Here is a 20,514-nt window from a genome sequence, read left to right on the forward strand (position 1 = left end):
AATTTGGATGAACAGCACCAAAAAAACAAACAAAAACACATACACACACAAATGTCAAAACATGTTTATCATCTGAAAGTTCTGCAAACACATCTACACACAAACATTTTACAAACATGAAAAGAAAAAAATACTGAGTTTCTAATTGCCTACCCTCTGACTTTTTCACCCTATGAGGGAAAGTTGACAAGATTTTATTCTTTAACCTAACTCAGAAAAAAAAGCAACAAGAGTACAAGGTCGGTACCTGTATGTAGAAAAGTGGAGAAGACTCTACATGCCATTACAGACAGTGAAAACAAGAGCAACATTGAAGAAGATTTGAAGAAACTAGGACAATGACCCATCGAACGTAAACAGTACACAAGGTCATCACAGGACGTGTCATTCTGTGAATGTTTTCAACTCATCATCTAGGTCAAGGGTGACTGATTGCATAACACTCATCACACACTTCATTCACAAAGTATCCATAATGTCACATTTTCTCAAAAAGATGCAAGTTCCACACAAGCCTGATTCGATATAGGTTATAGCATAGATCATTAAGCTCTTTCACACTTAGGCACTTCAAGGAATTCAAACTCCCTCTAAAACATTTCAAATGTAATCATGTCTCTAAGTCTTTTTGTTGCAGACGGCATACTACATGGGGAATTCCGTGTAAGTGACGTCAGTGGCACTGTTTGAGTAGGCGGTTCTCCCTGGCCCCCAAACATAAATGACTGATCGCCACTCAAACTGTCATAACTGTAATCATACACGTCGGATCGCCTAATTATCACAATCTTTCGCTGAATATTCAATTGCACCCAGGAACAGCATTAAAGCCACATAAGACCTACACACTTTAATGACAGTTTGAGCTCTTTGACGTGACAGAACTTTGCCATATTTCTATTATTTATGATTCAAAATCAAGGTTTTAGAATCCCATCAATTTTACCTTAGCTGCAACTCATACGTCTGCAAAGACAGCTACCACCCACATAGATTTTCCAGTACAGACGCAAATCCGAGAATGTAATACATGTATATCCAACAGGAGGTAGAATCTCGTGTCATCCAGATATGGTAGGGAAAATAATTCCAACAGACTCAGCAAAAAGTGAATGATGCCGGAAGACGATGATATCACAATGAATTCCCTTGTAGCAGTGCAGAACAAATAGGGTCTCTCTGCTCCAGGATTTGTTTTCTAGGTTAATGAGGCAACAACACTCCTGATAAGTTTGCACACATGGCCGACAACAGCAACGCAAAATACCAGCGGATGAAGGTAGTCCAAAGTTCACAATGTTTTGTCTTTGTAAACAATCACACCCCTCTGGATGGATGCTAACATCAAATTCTTATTGATCCCGTCTTCTATTTTTTTATTCTCTCTCTCTCTCTCTTGCGGGGATAGCATCACTTGGGGAATTCCTGAGCGCACACCGTAGTAGGATCACGCAGATATAGAGATACGCACAAGAGAGGGGGCGCACAAACAGACAGAATGACTGCGTAGAGACAGACAGACAGACGGAGAGAGAGAGCACTGTCACAAGTATGTCAAAACATTGATCCCAAAGCTCCGGTATGGTGTGGGACACCACTTCCACATTCCAGCACACTTCCACAAAAAATGCACCCTTGCTACTCGTCTCGTCTCTCGTCTCGGCGGCAGCCTCCACAAAATCTGTAAGCCTGCCAGCTAGCCCTCCCTCCACACGGCTTGGCTAAGCTCCCTTTAGCAGGCGGAATTAACTTGTGCACAGCCAGTGCCCTGTCGTTATCCAGTCTGTGCACACGCATGTATCGGTATGAGCAAGATTCTAGCTTTAAGCGGGCACCACTACACTGACCACACTCGTTACTGTCTTCTCTCTGTCACTACCATGAGAAGCAAGGTATCAATTACAACAGCCCGGGCAGAGGGTCTCTTTCTGGCCTTAACTTCTTCCACCTCAGTTCTGTCTTGATGGGGCAGAAAAGGAGTTTAGGGGGTATTCAAAGAGAAGCAGCAAGGAAGTAGCAAGGGGATACAGCAAGCGCCCCCAATCTCTGAGCCACATTGCCCCCAGAGCTTCCTGGCTGATATATTAGGAGCTACACTACTCGGCACCAGCCTCAGAAAAAATTCCTAGCCTCCAGGCAGAGCATGCCCCGTAAGTAAAACAAGGGGGGAGCCCTGTCACACATCAGTTTAGCAGGGGGTCCCGTGATTTTGCTGCAGCCTGCGTTATTTTGTTTGGGTACGGACGGTATGTACCGTACTGGATGCCAGCAGGGAAGGTATAAAAAGCAATGTGTGTATGAGAGATAGGTAGAGGTAGTGTAGGGGAGTGGGGGAGAGAGGGAGAGAAGAAGGATGAACGAACATCTGTCCTGTCGTTCTATCATTACCCTTGTCGGGGAGATGGGACAGACGAGTTATGAAGAAGCTGAAGCCTCCTGTGCTGTGCAGTGCAGTGGAGGCACCGTGACCCCCAGCTGAACTCGCCAGCTCCCATTCCCCTGTCAGCAAACACAGCCGAGAGTTATGGCACACTCCTAGTCTCACCTCTGCAGACCCCAGGCCTCGCTTAGAAAAACAAACAAACAATGCATACCAACCATTGAATCCTCCTTGTTCGTGCAGCACTTCAAATAATTTCGATCGAAATTTTCCTAGCACGCACAAGATTTAAAGCACAATACTGTGCACAAGGTTTAACCACGTGATTTAAGATTTTTTTCTCACCTAGTTTAAATGGATGGTTCGTTTGGGATTTGTTGTTATTTTGAAAAATATCAGTACAGTATGGCCATTCATACTTAGAGTGAAATACTTAGAGTGAAATACCGCTATAATTAACAATACTGCAACATTTCACATGGTATTTTGTAATGTAAACTCAAATACTTTGTGAAATATGCTGGCATTTAGGGTAGTATTTCAATGTGCGAGCGAATTACGCATCCAACATTTGAGTATGAATCCCATCACGAAATACCACCCATCACACTGTAGGGTCTTGCTCACATGACCCGACACACTTCATGTATTCTAATAGGGGAGAAATGCCTACGCAAAAAAGCTTACCTCCGAGAGATGTACTTACATGCCAAAAATACCACTGTATTCTGTGAATGGGACTGGTATCAAATGAAATACTGCAGTATCTATTACCATGGAATTTTGCCAAAGAGAATGGAAACTACAAATTGCTTAGGTATCTAATACCACAGTAATTCTGATGTGAGTTTTATGCACCTGATATTAGCAAAATATTTTTATTTCTCCTCTGTCATGGTGAATGCTCAAGACATGAGGGTATGGTTAAAACAAGGTCACAGCAATGATTTACCCCCTGTTCAGACGCAAGCCAGTTTGTACCAAAACTCGATAAAGAAACGACGTATGAAGAATCATCGCATAGCCGACAGACCGTTCGGACGCTAATCTCGACCGTTCTGGAAAACGTTGTATAGATGTGCAGTTTCCCACAGCGCATGCTGTTATGGTCATGAGTGACAGCTATGGGGTCACCTTTCGTACGTGCTCCCATTAAGCCCCGCCCAGTTATACCGTTCTATGGTTGCCATATGTTCAGACGCACAATGGCCACGATGGAATGCTGATTTGCTATTGAGTTCTAGTTCGAAATGATGCTCTGACAGTCGTTTCATTATGCGTCATTTCGTTATATGTCATTTCACTATGCGTCGTTTCGTTATGCATCGTTTCGTTAGTCAGCATTCAGACGTATAAATTCGTTGTATAGCTATAGCATTTTGGTATAGCTATACCGTTCTAGTATGAATTTTTTGCATCTGAACACCCTGTAAGTCCACAGTGGGAGAACCTTGAGGAAAAAATTCACCCATGCCTCTCACATCAATAAATATTTGCAGGACATCTGACATGATTAAAAGAGAATGCACCCCGCCGAGAAATTCATTTTGCACAATCACACGAAAATTGAGACAGCGGCTCACTATCGAACAGATTTGTGCACAAACCAGTAAGATTGCAGCTGACATTATGTACTACGACACAATTTCGATAGACAAGAAAGTGCAGACCCCAGCATAAAATTCCGGTTATTGACATTTTCAAGAATTGTCCTCTACACAATGTCAGACACGCCCTCCCCTCTGCGCATGACATTGCCTTGCTGCAAATTCATTACAATTCAGAAACTTTTATGTGGCATATATTACTATGATATGAATATGGACTGCTTTTGGGGTACTGTTGATATTATGGCATCTTTAGCTCCTATGGGTTGAGATCATTAAGGGCAATAATATCAATGATGCCCCACATAAAAGCTGTCCACATGTGTTTTATATAATGCCAAATAGAAATGAATTAAATTTCTACATGGTCAATTGCGATTGCATTAGCCAATTTGCACTATGGAGGCAAAGCATTTGGTACGCATGTTCTGCTATGAACCAAAAGAGGGCGATTTAATACTAAGGTAATAATACTAATTGGTAACATTACTTTACATAAATATTACTTGACCCCATCCCCCTACAAAAGAATAAGGGATCATACAGTATAGGAATATTGTGCACACAAGCTCAAGTCCAATTTATGTTTGATGAAATAGAGCCCTTTTTTTTTTTCCATACAATCCACGATACACAAATCTTTTCTTCTTCGAAAACCTATGACGGCAGGAACAAGTCTGGGCAAGTCTTCTTTTTCCCATTTCCCTGCGCCTCTTTGCCCTTCAACCACTCGGCATAATAAGCAACTTGTACCTTACCTACTTATCGCTTTCTGTGCATAACGACAGGGCACAGATTTTTATTGCCAATTCAGACAACAACAACAAAAATGATGAAATTTAATCCTTTTCCAATGGCCTACTCTGATGTATCATAGAAGGCTTTTGTACACAAGGTACACACATGGTTTTACGGGTCTTTTTTAACAGACTGGACAACCACTGGAGGATGGCCCTGGCTATGACTGACCTCTGTCCAGCGCAAATTACATTTGGCACAACTGGCATAGCCCTCACCTACTTTCCACGCAACAATAGCTTTACCCTATGCCCTACTTCTAACAACGTTACACCTGACGTCCCTTTTGTCCCCAGAATCTACAGCAAGAAAAAAAAATGCATGAAATTGTCCTTCATATTAAAGATGATGGTCCCTACTGGCCGTTGTATGGAGAAGTTCCCCAGCCCCATTCCATCCCACCCCCAACAGGGTAGGGGCATAAAGAAAGTGGGTCACTGCAATAACTTCAACTGGTGTGTCATGCTGTAAACAAAACACACACAAAAAAAAAATATTCATTTTGCAGTTTGCTTGTTGTTGCTTTTTTATTTACCTCACAGATAATACTCTGTGTCAACTTTTCACTTGACTACAACTTGCCCTGTGTCATCTGAACATATTGAAATTAATCTCAACAATTAACATATTTTGTCATGAAAGTAAAGGATTCTAGCATTCATAACACCACATGATGAAGGCTGAAATTATTACAAATCTTTCCTCTACCTTCAGAATAGTCACATAGTCTGCTTCTAAGTATATTCTGGCCTTTTTCTAGTTATCACCAGAAACTGAACCTCAACTTGGGATAAAAGGTTGAATTAGACCACACACTCAGACAGTACACTATCCCAGTACACCACCCAGTAGAGTGGATGTCTGTAAAATACCTCTTTGTACAATTGCATGTCACATTTCGACACTAGTACATACATAGATCTTCCATCTACAGCAATGGCAAGAAACAGTTCCAAGTTACATGTAACATCTCAAAAGGGCTTGCTGTTTACACTTGCAAATTTTTGCTTAGTCCCGTACCAACAGTGGGGCTAAGGGGGGGGGGGGGCCTTAGCCCCACCATTGGTACCGGACTTTCCGTAGCCCACTTTCTGTTTACACTTGTTTTTGCCAAAGTGGGCTAGCCCCACCGATAATCCCGTACTATCTGGCCCTGCAAAAAAGCAGGGTTAGCACCGCAATTGCGGTGCCAAGCAAGCGAGTGTAAACAGAACGAAGAAATAATCCGGGGCTAAGCGACAGAGACGAAGTCCGACACTGACCACTCAGAAACGAGGTAATCAAGTGCTGCCGGTGCATGCGTGTACTTGTACAGTGCACAGTGTAATCATTAATATTTATGTGGTTTGGAAAGTACGGGACTAAGAAATATTAGTGTAAAAAGGTCAGTTTTCTCTTTAGCCCTGGACAAGAGCTTAGTACGGGATTTATTGGCGAGTGTAAAAAGCTGAAAAAATTGGTACCGGATTAACGATAGTCCTGGGTCAGAGAAAGTACGGGGTTAAGAAACACAAGTGTAAAAAGGGCTCTAGATTATAAACCGATCAAATTCTAGCACATCCATTTAAACTAGATACAACTTCTGGTATGCTAATTAGCGTGCCTGCCATTGGAATTCTTCTTTCTTTCATACACAATAACCTATCATTCATTCATGGAGACAGCGTCGATGCCTCCGGTTACACTAGTACACTTGACATTTGATAATCATGCACGCCTCCTGCGTTCGAAATGACAACAACCACGATTGCCTTCCACTGCTTTTGTCTGACCAAGGTCTGGGGGCTGAAGTCAGGATGAAGTTCCATTCATACTCTGCACAAAAGCAACATTTCAACAAACGGCCACAAAAGGTTACACACACAACATGAAAGTGTGACGCGTTCAAGGCCAAATTAATTGAGGGTGATTTGTTCTCACATTGTTGTAAGTTACAGTAAACTCGATGAGTTGTCAGCAGTCAAGAACGGAAGTCGAAATGGGGAAATATAGGAAATAGGAACCACACTCAGTCACTTGATACCGGCACAACATGACATGCAACTGCACTGCATTCTGACTTAATGATACAAGCTATTAAATGAAAGTTTGTTTTCTTGACAGGTCAACCCATGCACATGATGAAGAAATTGGGAAAAATATATGCATACCTGGCACTCTCTCATCACTGTACAAGAAGCACTGTGAGCATTTGTGCAATGCTGATTTAGCTCATTTATGCAATACTGATTTAGCTCATTTATGCATGATTCTTTTACAAATAACCAATACAAGCCCCCCCCCCAAAAAAAAAAAAAAGGAAAAAGAAACTTTGCAAGTAAAGAAATGAGTCTTTATCTAAAAAAGTCAGTGAAATACTTTTGACAGCAAAAGGCTGATCAGGAAAAGAAATGTGCCTCAATCGCATCACATAAAACTACTGAAATATTTCAATTAGCAACGGGCTGTTCAGGGTTTATGGGGAAAAATTTGCCTCAAAAGACCAGGCCAATAATCTCATCAGCCAGATTATCATTATCTTTTGACATTGTGATCCAGCACCATGACTCTCAGTCCCTTCTGTACAAAGACACACACATGTTACCATGACAACATAAGACCCACAAAACAGACGTGACTATCACTGACAGACATATGGGGAATGCTACTAAGACAAGTTAAAGGACAAGTTTACCTATATGTGTGGAATTGAGTTAATACAGCAATGTTTAGTGGAACACATCACTGAAAGTTTGAGGAAAATTCGACGATCCATTCAAAAGTTATGCATTTTTAAAGTTTCGGTGCAGCCATCACTGGATAACAAGACTAATTTAAGTTTGTGACATCACATGCACAGAATGATATGAAGAAAATATAAAGAAAATTCTTTAAAAAAAAATAATAATAATAATCTAAAGTACACATTCCCTCAACTCGTTTCTGATACTATGTTAAGAATGATATTATTCTTCCTGCCTTCTGAAAGAGGCAAGTCACGTGTTCTTCTATTATGCGAGAAAAGTGAAAATATGTCGAATTTTATTTTTATTTTCTTTATATCATCCTACGTATACAAAATCACACACTGTAGTAGTCTTCTCCTCCAGCAATGATGGCATTGACACTTCAAAAATTCATAACTTTTGAAGACGGATTGTCGACTTTTCTGAAACTTTCTTCTACTGCTGCATTCACTCAATTCACACATTAGGTGAACTTGTCCTTTAACCATTTTCAGCCCAACATTTACAACGACAGCAAATGTGACCCTGCACCTCAAAACAAACAAAAAGTCGCCAGACATGAATTCTTAGTTAAGACCATATTCTGAAAGACCAGACTTTAAGCTTTAAAATGATGTATAACTCAAATCAAATGGACTCTCCTAACCTATCTAAATATTGGAAAGAAAGCACAAACTGTGTGAACTGAGAAAAGAGGCTCTGAAGTACAGTGTCTATTCAAGCGCTTAATCTTTACCAAACCGTGCTGGCTGTGCGATGAATGGGACAAAAAATGGGAAGTAAACCACCAGAGTAACAACAATGAAGGGATTACCAAATTAAACTGAAATTAAGCATGCCTCATTAACACATTCTTTCCATAATTAATGCCAACTTTCAATGCAGTAGCACTATCCTTTCAAAAGTTATTAGAGTTGAAAGTGAAGAGTGCGGACAAGGTTTTACAGAAATGAAAACGGGATTCTAAAGACACACCTAATCACACTATTCTGCCAAAAATGTTCGAGATAAACTGCTTAAAAACACACTTTCCTGCCCGTTTTATGATATCAAATTTTAGCATAATGTAAAAGAAGACCCGCTCTTTCACAAAATATGAAAGTGTCAAGTTCGGCTAGGTTGACCCATTTCACTTATTTTCAGTCCTCACGCAAAATCAGTGTGTGCGACTTTATGTTCGTTTTGAGGTGCACGGTCACAAACAATCTCCAGACAAACAAAGAGAGGTTCAATGACCGATTCGACTTTGACATTTACATCAAACAATAATGTGTATTAAATGACTGATAATTGATGCAGGTGATGATGGTGGCGCCAAACCACATAACAAAAAACAAAAATTACAAAATAAAACACAGATTTTATGACTATTGTCAGGATTCAAAGACAAAGAGCTTCGGTATCGCCTTGACATCGGAGCACCCCCCCCCCCCCCCCCCCAAAATGACAACATGATGATCATGTCCCCCAACGATTCCAAGAATTAAAACGGACACAAAGACACATGATCTGTTTTATTGATGTCTACATCTCATGGACACCCCAGACAAAGACTGCCTACGTGTGGACACGCACGACCTTTCACGCATGTCCACGGATGTTGATACAGTTTGTCACTGGGGCTCTGCTTTACGGTTGTGACCACAAGAGGGCGCACTTCTGCTATTTCAACCGGCTTGATGACTCTTATGGGGGATGCAGCTGAAATGATCATCTGGTGAAGGATATGCATGCCACACAAAATGAACATCCTGGATAGAATTCTACATAATTTAGTGACACTGTAAAAAGAAAACACATTGGCCATTACACAGCCTCTATATTTTCAAGCTATCTACAATGTAACTACAGGTATGTGTCCAAGTTCTCTGCTGGTTTTATACAAAAATGACCCTACAGTAGTAAAGACAAAGATTCTTCGTGACTTCAAGTTAGCAATTTGTAAGATGTACAGTGATATAATTGCCCTTGAAACTGGTCAGTAAAACAGATGTTCATAGTTTCTTTTTTATTAATTTTAAAAAGAAAATTGTTGTGTCTCCTTGCTGTCTGAAGAGTACAGAAGGAAGATGCAACCAAGCTAGTAATAACTAGAAAAGCACTCTGAGAGCGCAGACCGTCGCCAAGCAGCTACTTTCCACCGATGATCTTGCTCTTCCATCGAGATCAGTGATTTCCACCCATTATGCATGCTGAAGAAAAAAAAAATTGCCCAATTTCCCAATACAGAAGCCTTTGTTATGTCATAAACCCTCAGCTGAGCAGAAACTAGAGCATGCAGTTTTAGGGCTCATTACATGAAAACCTCAAAAATGTGCTGCTTGAACTCCCAAATTCATTGACCCTACCCGTCAAAATATCGAAAATCCTTCATAAAATCAATAAAAAAATTTCGGATCACTACAATTTTAAACCATCTGTTCCTTGTGTCATTCTCAACCTTCCCTGCAAGTTTCATCCAAATCCGTGCACAACTTTGAGTTATTTTGCACACAGACAAACAAACAAACAAGCCAACAGTAATGAAAACCTAACCTCCTCCCTTGGCAGGGTATGTAAAAATGTATATCCAGGGTAGAACTCTTTGTGACAGTGTAAAAAAGAAATAATGATAATAATACTGGTAATATGACAAGAAATTAGAAAAGCAAGAAATCCAACATTTATAGTGTGGTGAGCACAAATGTTTGGTAATACCAGCAAACACCAAACTACTTTTACAGTACCTAACACTGTATTTCAGAAAGTACTTGAACAATATCAACTATTAAGGATGAATGGTTGATAATAGAATCACGATTTACTCTAGTGGAAATTTAAGCACTAGATTAACATTCTTTACCTCAGCCAGATTTTGGGAGGGAAAAATGAAGTTGAGGAAGAGGAGAGGAATCTACCCTCCCAGTTCTCCCCTTACCCCTTCTCTCATCTCCCCTATCCCCTTCAACCATCTCTCCTCACACCTTCAGCCTTTTCCCCTCATTCCTGTTTCTACCCCCACCAATTTCTTTTTCAATATCTTCTACCCCTTTTCCTATCTCCCCTACCCTTCTCTCAGGTCATCTTCATTACCCCCGTTCTCCCATATCCCCTCCTCTTTCTACCATCTTTAAAAGGGATGGTATAGTTTCAGATGGGATGGGACTTCAGGTTTCGAATGTTTTTGATGACCATTTTTTGAAAAGATGAGAAACCTCTTCTGAAATATGAAAGAGCATATATTAATTCTAAGAGGAACTAGAGATTGTAATTTGTCATCACTGACAAATTAAGGTGATCCGATCTTTTTTTTTTATCAATTATTCGAGTCCTGATACTGCAAAGTCTCAGCTACAACATATTAAAATCTGAGAGAAATTCACCGAAGCATAAGTAAGATAGTGCTCGATAAAGAGAGTCATGTCAATTTTCACATCTAAAAAATTCCCTCCCATAGAGATAACACGTCATAGCAAAGATAGAAAAAGAAGTACATATGACATTTGACCCCACTTTGCACAGACAAGATGGCATCTGAGCAAAAAGTGGTTATTTTATGAAATGATCCCTGTAACATGGTCTTTACGTGTGCAAAATATGGGAAAGATAAGACATGTATTCACCAAGATACAGGATGAAACATCTATGACCTTTGACCCTAATTTACATACCCAAGATGGCGTCTGATCAAGTAGTTGTAATTTTATGAAATAATGTTCGTGACATGAACTAAACATGTGCAAAATATGAAGGTGATAGGGGCTGTTTTTCTTGAGTTATTGCAAAGAAAGTTGCAAAAAGAAAGAAATATTTCAATACATCGAAGATAAACTTTAATTTCAACCAAGTTTTTTTACGTCATCCCGACAACGTATGAAAAAACGAAGGGCACACTTACGATAGCCCTACATCTCAGCTACAATATATTAAAATCTTAGAGAAATTCACCGAAGCATAAGTGAGCTAGTGCTCGATAAAGATAGTCATGTCAATTTTCATTTCCATAAAAATTGCACTCCCATAGAGATTACACGTAAACTGGTCAAATTTGACAAGGTTACCTTCAATCCATTTTTTTGAGGTGATGTCGTCATCAAATCAAAATTGCGTAATTACATTTATGAAAGAGCATTTCATAAGCTACAACATATTGAAATGTGGGTGAAAATTGGCAAGGGATTAGTGAGATACGCTCGAGTAAACTTGAAATTTGATGACGTCATTTTGAAAATTTACTTTTTTTACTTTATTAAGAAATTTGACATCTTTTCATCATTTTATCAGCATAGCCAGCCCATGAAATGACATGTACAACTCATCACCTTTCAGAATATGTAAAGAAAATGGGGGGTCACCGTCCATCCTGACGAGTAAAATCCGATTTAAAATTGGCGGTTTTTTGGCATAGTTGCACTGTGTATCCCCATTGACGCGCGCGCGGAATTTCAACTTTGACGGGCCCGTATGACGTCATATTGAGTCGGATTGACTTGAAACTTGGTAGAAATATTCCTTGACATTTTAGGCATCCGATAAGTGTAAAAAAACGGGAAATTTCTATTGCATATGAGCTGTGTGTGCGAATATGTGCGCGCGCGTACGCGTCCGTCCAATTTTTTCAATTTTTCAAAAAATGCTCCAAATGGTCTGAAACGTGTGCAAAAAAAATTTGAGCTCGATTGGAGCATACAAATATTTCAACGCGCGCGTACGCGCACGTTTTAAGAGAAAATATGAATTTTGAGAATATTAGTAAAATGCGCATAATTTGAAATGTATTTGACGTAGATTTCATTGCAAAATTCTATTCCATTAATGAGATATGAATGAAAATGTGTTTTCATATAATGACGTCATAGTGACGTCACGGTCGACTAATCACTATGATTTTATTAGGAGGATCGTCTTTGGGACATGATACATGTATGGTATGATTTTGACATTGATAGGAAGAGGACTTTCCGAGATTACCTCTGCACAACTTTTGCGGAGAAATAACAAAGAATCAGTACAGATACAGAAGGTGATCCGAAGGATACTCGGATCACCTAATTCAATATTTATTTCATAAAAATTGGGTTTGAAATGGCTGAGATATCCAAGACGAAGTGATCCTAATAAAAGGTGGGACCCACTTTTTATTAGAATCGCTTTGTTAATTTACTTTCTTTTTTGGATATCTCAGACATTTCAAAACTGATTTTCATCAAATAAACTTTGAATTCTTCATAGAATTTTAAGCTCTTTCATATTTTATAAAGTGGTTTCTACGTATCTTGCCCCCCCCCCCCACCCACCACAAAAAAAAAAAAAATTAAAGCTGAATCCTCATCTCAACCAATACTATACCATCCATTCAAACCTCATCTCCCTCTCCCACCTATACCACTACTGACCATCTCATCTCTTCAGTCCTACTCATCTACCATCTCAGAGACTACCACTTGTCTGCCCCTCATACAATGGACTCATCAGCGCAGGTATCCAGTCCGGCTTTCAAAATGCTTCCCAACCAAGACGCTTTGATCAGTAATGACCCTATTTCCTCCCTAAAGCTTCATCTCATTACAGTAAACACTCTCTCAGGGTTAATTAACAATGGGTCAACTCCAGGCCACAGACTGAGTCATTCTAATAATAGCTTTTTTTTTCTACGCTGCAATGATGGACAATGAGTAAAAGTAAACGAAAAAAAAAAAAAAAACAGAATCCCAAGCAAAGGTTTTCAATACAATCTCCTTTTGTATCACGTTTCAATATTTGGTTATGAATTTGATATCAAAATTGACAAGCACGTCACACACAGTTCTGCTGAAAATGAAATAGAGTGAGCATTATATGCATATAAAATGTACGTGAAGGAAAAATTTCCACAAGTGCTTTCGGAAATTCAATCAGAGAGACAAATCTACATACATTGTACCATTGTTCAAACATGCACATACACACACATACACATATTAACGCTTTCTCAAATTACCACCAATTTCTGTAAAGCAAATCTGATCTTGTAAATCAAGTAATTTCAGCTTTTGTAGTGATAGTATCATAAAAAGCATATGGCCCAAGTTTCCCTTTTAATGGACATTTATAAGGCATAATGTACATGTTTACACAAAAATGAAATATCTACATTAAGAGTGGGTACCACTGATCTCAGCCAACATTTGCTAAAAATCATATAACCATCAACAAACACATACATCTTGCACAAATACACTACACATAAAGATTTACAATTCAGATACAGCACACACTTCTGCACAATTCCCTAAATTTTCACTAGTAAAATGAGGAAGATCTGCATATATGCACTCACTGAGAGAGAAAAAAAAAAGAAAGGAACATCAAATATATCAACATAATAAATACAGTCAGAAAGATCCACAAATCACATCTTTAAATAGTAAACATCTCCCATCACTCATATCATTAATGAATAATAATGTAATCATGAATATGTATGTATGAGTCTGCACACACCCACTCTGGGGACTGTAGACAAACATGCACTCAAATCAACTTCGTTTTCAATAACACACACACTGTCCTACAGGACATACCCACTCTGGGGACTTCAGATTAACACACTCAAATCAATTTAATTTTCAAAAGCACATGCTATCCCACAGGACGCCAGCTTGAGTTTTCAAGATGGCGGTCCTATGAGGGCTATGCACATAAAAGAGAAGACAAAAAGACAAATGGGTACAGGAAAATGCTTTTGAGATGTGATGGATCACTGTCGAACGCATGTGGGATGGAAACAAAAAATAAAATCACAGATTGTGATGTATTATATACCATATTCTACATTGCCTTGAATATTTACATCATGTCCCATATCTACACAACCAGAATGGCTTGAGCATAAAATGAATCAAGCATAAACACTACAGTCCAGAAACAGTACTGTAAGATAAGCCACACAATCAGAAACCATTCCCCTCACCCCAAATTATTTTGTTGTTGTTGTTGTTGTTGTTGTTATTTTGCTGTTGTTGTTGTTTTGCTGTTGTTGTGTTTGTTTTTGTTTTTGTTTCTCTCCCATCTGCTGCTGCTGCTATTTGCTATTGTTTTTTGTTATTGTTGTGTTTTGTTGTTGTTGTGTTTGTTTTTGTTTCTCTCCCCTCATCCACGACATACACTGCCTGGCAAAGTCAAATTCACTGCTTATGCCTCCAAGCACAAATTATTTGCTGAAGCAGAGAGAAAAGAGTTAAAATATTCAGCTCCCTACCAGATTTATTCAAGAGACAGCAGACTTGGAAATTTACGATCTGTCATAGCATCTGTATGTTTGTTTGTTTAACTGTTTGGGAACCAAAACATGGTGAAATCATCACGAGCATTGTCATGCTGGCCAAGATATGAAAAGACAATGCACGCAGCAAGTAAGCACCAGGACTAAAAGACAGGAAGTACACAGCATGACGGATTTGGTGAATATCTAGTGAAACAAGTCTCACAAGATATGTACGTACATTCAAAGAATATTCGGGCATGAAGCCAGCACACATGGTACAGCATATATGGCACAAATATCTATAATCTGTGACTAATACAACAGAATATCTTGACCACCTCTGCAAATATTAACAGGTTTGGAGAAATCACCATTAGTGATAATTTTGTATCATTTGTACGTTTGTGTTTGGACTTCTTTTAAGTGGTGGCTTACAAAGCACTTAAATGCTTACCTGCAAGCAATCAAGGGTCCAACAACAGCTTTTAGTCTCCTCCAAGGACTAGGCGATGAAGTTCAAGTGCCCTGCCAAGGGGCACAGCCACTGCTGCTGGGGTACTTGAACCAGGGATCTTACGATTGAGAGTCCATGGTCTTAACCACTGAGCCACAACATAGCTCCTTGTTGTGTCTCTCAGTTCTCATTCTCTCTCTTTCTTTCTTTTATTTCTTCACCCATTCTCTCTACACTTCTCTATCAATCTCTACTTCACACTATACAATGTATATCTCTCTGTCTTTAGCTATTTACCTATCTTTTCACCTTCTCTTTCGATCAATCCCCTCAAGCTCTTCACATCTCGTTCTTTCTCAAACAATGAACATATTTTTTTAACCACTCTTTCTGTTCTATCTTCTTCACCTTTTCTTTCTATCAACAACTCAACAACCTCAAACTCTTCATATCTTTCTGTCTCAATTGACTGATTTCTTTTTCTACAACACTTTCTGGGTACCGTTTCATGAAAGTTGTCAGCGCTGACAAGTTGTCAGTCTCTGACAATTACCATAGTAACAGTCAGTGACCAGAGCATCCCAGCCAATCAAAACCAAGGATTTTGCTGAAATTGTCAGCGCTGACTAATTGATGAAACACCCCCCCCCCCCCCCCCCCCCCCCCCGTTCATCTCCCCAGCTCATCTACTTCTCTCCTCTTTAAACCAATGTGTATCACTACAATCATCACATCCATACACCACCATCACCACCACCACCACCATAAAGAGAAGTGTGACTTACCACTGGTAGGCGTTGAAGTGAAAGTATACCATTCCGAGCCCATAGAGAAAGGTTGCATCCTGAAATGGACAAAGAGCATAGTGAGTTTACTTCTTACAATTTGACTTGAAGATCAGCACCATTTGTTAATTTAGAATAAATGTTTGAGAAAAAAAAAAGAGAGATTCAATTTTTACATGTGATTTTAGAGTAATGCCATTCCAAGAACGAAGCAGTTTGGGAAAAGAATGAAAAACTATTATTAACACAATAATATGACATTTATAAAATCTTAATAATAATGATGATTATGTTTGTTTTGTTTAGTCTCTTTGGTTTAGTTCCATAAATATATTGTTGATTTTTTTTTTATTCTGTTGTCACTGTATGAGTGCCTTGAATCTTTTTTTTTAAAGGTGCTATATGAATACTGGTTGTTACATTACATTATGTTATGTTTTGTTTTGTTATGTGTTACAATATATTATTGTATTTTATGCTATATGTTATGTTATAAGGAAATGCAGTATCTCAGATCTTTAGTGGTAGCATCCAAACTATTGATTGCCGTACTGTGAATAAGTACAATTTCTGAAGTCAATTGTTACATAATGATCATAACTCCAGCTGCGATACATGTTTTCCATGCGAGTCATCTTCTTAAATGCAATGGGTGTTCTGTTTTTTCTGCTCTGAAATTGTTGATGCTGCACAAACATGGACAATTACCTCTCAAGGAAAAAAAATAAGGAAATTATGTTCACTGAATACAGTCTTTTTTAACATTTCTGGAGGAATGCACGCAGAGAGGTCATATGAGCACTTACTTTCATTTTCATTCTCTCAGTCACATTTAACTTCTCAGGTTGGGACTGCACCATTATAGAGCTTGTGACTGTGCGTGTGTGAATGGATGTGTGTATGTTTCTGTGTGTGTTTGTTTGTATGTTTGTGTGTATGTGAGTGTGTGTCCTTTTGCTTATTTCAACAGAAATATGTTATTTACATCACATCATACCACATTTCAAGTAAATCCTGTGCCTGTGTGACAGCTTTTAAGATATCCATTGTATTGATAATAAAATACATCACTTTCATGGATTCTGCCCCCCATCCCCGCCCCCGCCCCCCATCCCCTCCACCCCTTCCCCTCTACAATGCATTCCCACTCTCAGGGAGAAATGAAGGTGACAGACATGTAGTTTTTTAATTGTTAAAAATGAAGGTTCTGCCTCTCTCTACTTTCACACTGTAGGAGAAGACACAGCTTCTAGAGGATATCATAGATTTCAGTAGCCTTATCACCACATCACCTCTCCTGTACCGTACAGTCATCATAATTAACGCATACGCCGTGGTAATTTCAGTCAAACAAATTCTGTTGTATACGCCAGGTCAGGACCTGGCATTGTGAATTTTTGATTTCTCAACAGACTATCAACTGAAAATATAAGACTCTTAGCATGGTATTATGTTGAATTTAAATGTTTGATCTAATTCTATATAAATGTGCAGGTCTGCAAAGATTATAATGAAGATTATTGCATGCAAAATTGTGGATCCCCCAAATAAAAGATAACACTGAAAAAAAAAAAATCAGGAGGCAAAAAAGAAACAACACAAAGAGAGAAAACATGACAATATAATAAAGGAAAACATAACAAAGATGACGACAAGAAAACACACAGCCTCAACAGACCCAGTATGACAACACAGACATGATATATCATAGGAAATGAAATCACTACTGATATGAGAACTGCAAGGACCTACGGTGTACACAAGGTGTATACATGCATTATACACAAGGTGTATACATACATGCATCATACACAAGGTGTATACATACATATGCATTACACACAAGGTGTATACATACATGCATTATACACAAGGTGTATACATACATGCATTACACACAAGGTGTATACATACATGCATTATACACAAGGTGTATACATACACGCATCATACACAAGGTGTACACATATATGCATTATACACAAGGTGTATACATACATGCATTATACACAAGGTGTATACATATGCATTATACACAAGGTGTATACATACATGCATTATACACACATTATTCTCAACACAGTCCTATGAAGGCTAATCTACTCATAACTCTCAAAGGAGACACTAAAGAGCCATCTCAAGGGTAATATATTCTCGAAATATATCTGTTTTTCAAGTATGCGGCAAAACATAGAAACATATAGATAGAAACAGGAATAGATCGTTTCATCCTTCCTTACCTGCATTTTGTCTGGCCTCACTCGTGCAACTTTATTTTTTCTTGCATTATATCAAAAGCTACTCATTCATTCCTAGCAAGACATGATGGTATGTACTTCCATTTTCCTTGAAAGAGCTATTTCTTTTTTTTTAATATAAATGCTCTCAAAAATAGGACTTGATTTTTTCTTACAATATATTGTAAACATGATATATCATATACTGCACTGTCAAGCACATCTCCACCCGGGCCCTGTTGCATAAAAGTTAAGATCAAACATAAGTAAGAAAATCAAACATAAGTCTCTGAATACTCACTTCTGATTGGCTGATACCTGATATATATTTGATTTTCTGACTTATGCTTGATTACATTGATTTTTCAATGCAGAACAGGGCCCAGGACTTCTACTTAAGAAACAGTTTATGATTAAAGGGTGCAAAGATGCAAGAAAAAGGTCTCTTATTAAATATGTTGATAATAAACTGGCAATGGTATAAAATCCACCTATTTAAGAATACACTGCTTTTTATCACTTACCTTCCAGTATTCTTTATCCTTTGTGAAGAATGTCTGGTATGCTGACAGGGCTGTTACAATAAAGGAGAAACAGGAGCCAAAGAAAAAAAAAAATATATATATATTGTCATAGAAACCAAAGACATAAATGCATACTTTCAAACAATTTTATTTGAGATAAGATTTTATTCATTCTCTCTGATACAGACACAGAGAATATTTGACATAAAAATTCAATCTATGAAATACTCGACCTTAGGTGGACCATGTCTGTTGGACTGTTTATTTGCCAAAGGGGGATACCACTTCTGCCCAAGGACTGAATCAGGAACCTTAAGATTGAGCGTTGGTGGACATATCAACAGAGCCACAACGATTGGAAATGAAAATGACAGTTCAGACACTGTTAAAATGTCATTGATTCAAATGTACAAAATAGGAGCAAATAATCTTGGTATCTTCTATCCAATCACTGTAAACACACATCACTACATCTGCAAAAACAAGGGCAAGGGTCATCATTTCAGTAGATATCAGGCACGCCCAGTCTGGTCGATAAAATATGGCAATCAGCAATTAGCGAGATATTTCAATTCCTGAGTACTTGGATCGAAATCGAAACCCCGACATTTCATCTGTGAGCACCCACATGATAACACTTGGATGAATGGAGCAGTGGTAAACCCATTACCTCAAAACATTTCAACATGCATGGCTATAAATCACACACATCAAACTATTGTATGATGGCTGAGGTCAGTGTGATGGATGCAAAGTGCACTACATATCGCTGGTGATAAAAAGTAATACTGCCCTCTGTTGTGCAATACAGTTCAGGATTAATTGAATTATATTAGCTCTCATTAACTTCAAGGATGCATTTGTTGCCAACGGAAGAAACATGCTTTATATTTTGAGATGAAACTGGGTTTAGATTTAGCATTGAACAATGACCAAGTTATCTTATACCCCTTTGCTTCAGTTGCCTTCCCGTGCTCAGAAGATGCAAAAATTGAGGCTTGTTATAATTCACTCCTTAGATACATGTAGTCATGGTATTATGTGTACTGCTTGAAAAAAAAAAGGTGAATGCTTCAGCAGAGAACTGGCCCTGTTTAAACATACCTGTGTCGTCTTCATTTCCAAAATGAGTGATCATTCTTTACTGACCTTGTTTTTATGGATATTTCCTTGGTGGCACTAATTACAAAGTTTCCGAAAAACCCCGTAAAGATATGTCATGGTTGCCGACTAGCAAAATTTATTAAATTGTGGTCACAGAGTAATTATATAATCCTGCATTTAACCCTTTTCCATTAATTAACTCCACTCACCTAAGCGGTGACTTTCACACAATTTGTACAATTTAGACAAATTGATTGTGCATTTGTTGAGATTAACTTTCAGAATAGGAGACCACAGTGATACAGAGATGAAACATAAGCCAAGAACAAACAAACAAACAAACAAACACAGTTGAACACACATACACACGGGAAATAATAAGTGGTTCAGTGATTTTTCTATCTACAGGAAAATCCCATCCTGTTTTTCTGTTACGTTATAAGTTCTAGTTCAATCTAAGTTCATTTCATTCCATACTTCTCACGTATCAATATTACATAAAAAGTAATTCATAGTGTACAAAAACTGTAGTCATAACAGTAGAGAGTACAATTGTAATACAAACTGGCAATTCTCTGTGATTTAGGTGTTGAGCATCTCTCCATTTGTTATGTTTGCAAATTTTCACTAACTTTCATTTTTCTCAAATATTTGGGCACCGGCAGAACTTCTCC

At 38.5% G+C, this 20,514-nt stretch overlaps 1 protein-coding gene across 1 annotated transcript in view; it reads right to left on the reverse strand.

Moving 5' to 3' along the window:
- Window positions 1-20,514, reverse strand: part of LOC139740396 (histone demethylase UTY-like) — a 145,416-nt gene that overhangs the window by 107,252 nt on the left and 17,650 nt on the right. Inside the window, exons 4-5 of the mRNA XM_071650988.1 lie at window positions 18,737-18,786; window positions 15,976-16,034 (exon numbers count right to left, since the gene is read on the reverse strand). Coding sequence (XP_071507089.1) covers window positions 15,976-16,034; window positions 18,737-18,786 — 109 coding nt within the window. The remainder of the gene's footprint in view (window positions 1-15,975; window positions 16,035-18,736; window positions 18,787-20,514) is intronic.

This window comes from Diadema antillarum, unplaced genomic scaffold (genome assembly GCF_040938485.1).
Source record: "Diadema antillarum isolate AM-2024a unplaced genomic scaffold, OU_Dant_1.0 seq00000853_RagTag, whole genome shotgun sequence".
NCBI lineage: Eukaryota > Metazoa > Echinodermata > Echinoidea > Diadematoida > Diadematidae > Diadema > Diadema antillarum.